Here is a 6,559-nt window from a genome sequence, read left to right on the forward strand (position 1 = left end):
ATTCGAATAAGTATAAACTTTTTTTAAAAGCGAGAAAACTAAGCTTTAAATTTATAATTTAACATTTTTGATAAACTCGTAAAGTTGTAGACTAATAACTTATTTAAAAAATAAGTGAGAATAATAAGGAATCACATGTGTGTGTTTATATATATATTAAGACTTCACTTACTTATTTTTTAAAAGAATTTAGGAAGTTATATTTTAAATTTATTAATATACTATCAGTTATGTGTAAGTGTTTTTAATATGTATGTGCGGGTATGGGGCGGGTTGGGTACTATAGTACCCATAGCCGCACCCATATCCATTAACTTTTGCAGGTATTTACACATGTTCAACCTCATACCCATATAGTGGGGTTTCACCCTACTCATTGTGCGTGTTTTTTTGCAGGTAGCTAATGGGTCTAAGACCCATTATTGCCATCCCTAGGTTAGTACGCTCATTGTATCTAAAATAATTTTAAAATTGGTATTAAAGTGTTTGAAATTAGTTAAAGATGTTACTGTAGTTGTAATTGTAAAAAAGAGAAACACTTATTTTACTCGAAAACTCGTTCATAGTCATTTAAATCGTTAAATTATGAGTTAAATATGTTTCTAGTTTCTATTTATAGGGGTGGATTTTTTATCATGATAAAAAAATATTGTTGCTTTTAGATCTGCTCCCCAATATAAATGAAATATATTCATTTTGTGATTGTTTTAGTTTTAGTGCACTAATGACAGTTGAAAACAGCCACAAAATGTTTTAGTGACAATTTAAACCACCACAAAATGCACTATATATAAGAGAGATCTACAAAATTAATCATTTTATTTTATTTTTTCAATATTTCTATCTTGATGAAAAACCTACATATTATCTCTTTTTTATCGATCTCTACTCATTTTTTTCTCTTCGAATTATGTTTGGTAAACACTCAAGAAAGTACGTAGAGTAGTTACGCATCATTAGCCTTTCTTTTCTCACTTAAAATATGTACACAGTTTTTTTGATGCTAAAATATGTACACAGTTGATAGTTGTGAAATTAATTTCTCATATATTATATCGCACTAGGTGATAGGAGGTTTTCATTCGTCCAACCATTGCTTAAGAGACAAAGTTAAACCACTAGGTAAACTAATCAGTTAAATTAGAATTCAAAACTTATATATATGACTGATTCAATATATCTCAAAATTGAAACAATTGTATATAAGGTCATTTTTACGCCTATATACAAGTGAATCGTTATCATAACTAAACTGAAGAGCACAGTTAGGAGCAAAGTTTTGCACCGCTAACAAGACAACTTGTGGAACAAGTATGGCCTGGTGTAATATAGTACACTTATCATCCTAACTAACTAATTACCTTTCTTTTGGAAGCGCCTAACGTGCACAAGTCACAGTTTGTGTAAAGTAGCACAACTTCTCTCTGACCTGTATATACAAGTACTTGATCCCACCAACCTGTAATTCCAAACAGTAGATCCCTTTTAAAAATAAATTACAGTAAATGGTTTATTACTAAGTTATGGGCCCACAGTATGTTCAATCTCAAAACTACCCTCATTCAATTTTCCCCTTTTCAATCTCGTATAGCCATTAGGGTTCAGTATTATTCTCCCACGAGCTTTGACACAAACTCTCTCCTCCGACATCGGAATCCATTTGTTGTTGTAGTTTTGAGGGGTTTGTGAAGATGGCTGCTGAAACTGAAGAGTCTCGGTGTATCAGTCCTAACGATGCAACCTCTGGGTCTCAAACCTTGGTACGTTTTTTACGCAATTAAATTTTTGGGTCTTTTAAGTATTATTTTTGGGATTGGGATATACATAAATCTGGGAAATCTGTTCTGAATATGATGATATTTTCGAAATTGACAGGCATTTGATGAAATTCCCATTGGAGTTGAACAAATGGATGAGAACTCAGACCTTAGTTTAACGGAGCAGGAGGTTGAACAACAAGAGGAAGTCTACAGAGAAGACGAGGAAGAGGAAGAGCCCAGTGAAGATGAACATCCCGTCCAAGAAGAAGAAGAGCCCATCGAAGAACAAGGAAATGAAGAGCCCATCGATGAAGAAGAAGAAGAAGAAGAAGAGCCCATCGAAGAACAAGAAGAAGAAGACAGTCCAGTGGAGACTCCACATGCTAGCAATGAGGTAATTGAAATTGCGATTAACGGTATGGAGGACATGGGTATGGTTAATTTCCACACATTAGAAGCGAAGGATGCTATTAATTATAATTTCCCAGATCGTGAAACTGCATTCTTGTTCTACAGCTGGTATGGTAGATTACATGAATTTGCTTGCCGTAAGTGTAGGTTGGTCAGAAACAAGGCTGGAGAAGTTGTCCAACAAACATTTGTATGCTACCGCGAAGGGAAGAAGAAAGATTCATTTGGGTGTGAAAAAAAGCGGAAGCGCGAACCCAAAAACGACACAAGGTGTGGATGTCGTGCTCACTTTATGGTACACATTGATTGGGGGAACAATCGCTGGTATGTCAAGTCCATTTTGGATGCACACAATCATGTGATGGTAGAGGATAGTTTGATTGGGTTGGTTTATACATATAGGAAGATGAATGAAGCTGACATTATGCACATGAACGACCTGAGAAAAAGTGGTGTAAGCACTTCACTTGCATATGGTATATTTGCCAATCAAATGGGCGGTTACTGCAATGTTGACTTTAACAAGCATGACATGCAGAATCAAATTGACAAGCAGAGACGAGCTCAAGTTATTGATGCAAAAGGTGTTTTGGCCTTCTTTCGAGGTTTGAAAGAAACTAATGAAGACATGTATTGGAAGCATACAAGTGGTGAGGATGGTAGGTTAGACAAATTGTTCTGGTGTGATGGTTGCAGCCAGAGGAATTATTTAGTTTTTGGTGATGTATTGGCGTTTGATGCAACCTACAAGAAGAATAAATACAAACGTCCATTGGTTGTTTTCTCGGGTGTTAATCATCACAACCAAACTATTGTTTTTGCTGCTGCTCTGGTGTCTAATGAGAAAGTGGAAACCTATATTTGGTTGCTAGAACAATTTTTAGATGTTATGAAGGGCAAAGCTCCAATATCAGTCATGACTGATGGTGATTTAGCAATGAAGAATGCGATAAGAAAAGTATTTCCGAGGGCACACCACAGGCTTTGTGCGTGGCACCTATTGCGGAATGCCACTAGCAATGTTTCCAACCCAAATTTCACTTCAATGTTGAGAACGTGCATGATAGGGGACCTAGAAATCGGAGATTTTGAGGCAAAGTGGGCAAAAATGGTTGAAGAATGTGGCGTTGAAGATAACGACTGGGTCAGAGACTTGTATGAGATGAGAAATATGTGGGCTACTGCGCATATGCGTGGAGAATTCTTCGGAGGCTATAGGACCACCTCCCGAGTGGAGGGGTTACATGCCCAAATTGGCAAGTTCATTGATGTTTGGAACAACCTCACAGATTTCATGCACAACTTTTTCCGCTTTTTGAGTTATCAAAGATTTAGGGAGCTTGAAGCTGATTTGGCCTCCCTTCATGGTGATCAAGTATTATTGACCCAACTACGCTCCCTTGAAAGGTCAGCTTCCAATATTTATACTAAAAGTATGTTCAAAAATTTTCGCCGTGGCCTTCAACGTTCATTGATGTTGAGGGTTAATGTCTACAAGGAGACATCAACTTGCATCATCTACTTTGTGTCAAAGTATCGTTGGTATGGTAAGAAATGGCATGTTTCTCTATGGACGTCAAATATGGATTTGAACTGCTCTTGTATGAGGATGGAATCATTTGGTATTCCATGTGATCACATTCTTGCAGTGATTGTTTTTCTTGACATGGACGAAGTCCCAAAGTATGTAGTGCTGGAAAGGTGGACAAAAATTGCCAAAGAATCTTTAGATGGGTTCAAAAGGGGAGATGGAAGTCCATGGGATCCTATGATGGATTGTAGATTGGCTGCATTGAGAGAAAGTTGTAGACGCATGTGCAAGGTGGCGTGTGTCACTCCTGAGTTCTTCACAGAGACACATACGCTTGTGATTAGTCAAGCAGAAAAACTTGAAAAGGCTGGAAAACTGAACAAGGATTGCCCTGCCGAGAATGGTGGGGAAAGATATTTACGTAACCCAACTTTGCCTGCAGCAAATGAAAACAGGGCAAGAAGATCCCAAGGAAGAGGAACACCAAAGCGTACTACTCACTGTGGTATTTGCGGTGGAGCAGGCCATAATAGAAAAACTTGTGTGGTTGTTACACAAGGTAGTCAAGTTGTTGAGACCTTGGAAGAAAGTACTGAAGAGGTTGCTGCAGTGACTTTGGGAGATGAAGTCTGATTCCACAATGTAAGTCTTCCCATTAGTTCCCATATGTCATGAAATATTTGTTTCCCATATTCATTGTTTTTTATGTTGGTTAATCTTCTTCTCACTGTACTGTACGTTTTTTTTGGTTTTGTTAGGTTGGTTCAAATACAGATTTGGAGAACGGCTTCCATCGACTTGGATATCTTGTTGTTTACTTCAAGTATTTCGTGTAACAGTTATTGGGGAACATATCATATATGTTGGTTATGTGGAATGGTTATGTTGTTGTTTGTTGAGTAGTTTCTCTGTTGAGAAATGGAACTCTATTATATTATTATTAATTTTGTGGTGGTTGTTCTATTCTCAAATATTTGCTGTTTGAGATGTTTGTCCATTTTTGCTTAGTACATGTGTAACTCCATTGTGAGTCTTGGCTCAAACCTGTTTTATATCTATCATGGAGCAATGGAACTCTCTTTTCTTGTGTTAATTTTGTGTTGGTCATTGTTTGAGCGTGCATGTTTTATATATGGGGGATGGAGTGGGTCAATTGCACTCTTATGAGTTATGGCAACATACACATGCACATAAATTGATGTATGCCTATACGTTAATATATCTATCATGGAGCAATGAAACTCTCTTTTATTGCTTCCAATTTTGTGTTGGTCACTGTTTGAGCATGCATGTTTCATATATCAGTGGGGTGTGTGTTGGTGTAGCTAGTCAGATCATATGGGGGATGGAGTGGGTCAATGGCACTCTTATGAGTTATGACAACATACACATGCACATAAAACAATGTATGCCTACACGTTAATAAGATCATTGCATAGAGGATCATATAACAAAAGATGCAATTTCATTAACTAATAGAATAGATAAAGTTCAGCTAATTTGCGGGCAACTTTGCCAGTAGTATGTTACAGAATGGTTCCTTAGTTAGAGATCCAAATAGGACCATTACAGACCATGACAAAAGACAAATCTGGGACCTCCCAATACATGGGGTAACCCTCCAAAATACAAGCCTTCAAAGTTCTCATTCAACACGAATCATCAACCCTGCATAAGGGTGGACCAGTAAATCTCACTGCTCTGCGTCAAGGCTCTTTTCTCTTCATTGTGGAATCCAATTAACAAATCTTTGACAATCAACATCCTCTTGACACTGTAATCCAACTGCACATACATGAAGTTAATGAAATTAGTGGTTTTATATGGGAACAAGCGTTAAAAAACTCATATTAGGAATGGTGGGGGGAAGAAATAAATTGAGGTCACCTCGCATATCAGGAATGGATTAAAATTAGCTTCCATTCCATAAGCCATACAGCAGAGTTGACACTATGATTCACAAATGCATGTATATGATTAAACACAATCCATAAAGATAAATAAATTGTGCTAAATGACATAACTTAAAATTAGTGGAGCAATGATTTGAATAAAGATGCACCTTGAGCTCCCATTCATGATGTCGTCCTATTAATTTGAAACACAAACCACTAAAATGAGTATCATAGGTCTCATGAAAGCAAATAATTGACTTGAATGCATATACTACATACCACGAAAGAAGGTGGTAAAGCCCAGACAGAGGGGTTTGAGAGTCCATGTTGCAGATATGTAGTTTTCATTGTCATCAACGTGATCATCTAAAATTTTAACAAATAGTCATGTATCTGGTGAAATACATATAGCTTAAAAACCGAGGAACAAAAAGACATTGAGAATAAAACTAACCTCAGCTGTGATTTGCATTTTTGGACAAAAGCAATGGAAGTCCAATCTTGTCAGCTTCCAGTTCCCCATCCTTAGAAGCACCTCACTGCAGATACAGATGCTGTTAAGCAACAACAATACAAGTTTCGATCTCCAAACTGGAAATTAAGAGGAGTACATACTCAGGGTCCAGGTCAGGGTGGAAGACATAGCATGCTAGCATCATCTCAGACCTCAGTAGCAACATTTCTGGTGTAGGTGGGAAATTGCTCAAGATACCCTACACCAACTTCAAAAGATATAGCATTAGATTATTTTGAGCTTTGCTACACTGCATTTTTCACTGATATTCAACTGATGACACACCTCAGGCAAGACGAAGCCACCGCCAGTTTCGGTACTTAGTGGTGTGAGAGGGGGTGGAGAGGCCGCGTCGATGTTGTCATTTCTTTGAGCCTTGGCATGCCTGCCACTTGTTTCTGGGCTATGAAATAGTTTTTTAACTGTCATAGATGCTTGCTCCTTTCGA

The 6,559-nt window shown here is 37.5% G+C and overlaps 1 protein-coding gene across 1 annotated transcript; it reads left to right on the forward strand.

The window, feature by feature from the left end:
- The first annotated feature begins 1,577 nt into the window (after positions 1-1,577).
- LOC130725093 (protein FAR1-RELATED SEQUENCE 5-like) lies at positions 1,578-4,795 on the forward strand. The gene is made up of 3 exons (XM_057576348.1): positions 1,578-1,760; positions 1,876-4,344; positions 4,461-4,795. Exons 1-2 carry the CDS (start codon positions 1,692-1,694, stop codon positions 4,333-4,335), a joined length of 2,529 nt encoding a protein of 842 aa, XP_057432331.1. The 5' UTR covers positions 1,578-1,691; the 3' UTR covers positions 4,336-4,344; positions 4,461-4,795.
- The last annotated feature ends 1,764 nt before the right edge of the window (positions 4,796-6,559 follow it).

The sequence above is a fragment of the Lotus japonicus genome, chromosome 6 (assembly GCF_012489685.1).
Source record: "Lotus japonicus ecotype B-129 chromosome 6, LjGifu_v1.2".
Classification (NCBI taxonomy): Eukaryota; Viridiplantae; Streptophyta; class Magnoliopsida; order Fabales; family Fabaceae; genus Lotus; species Lotus japonicus.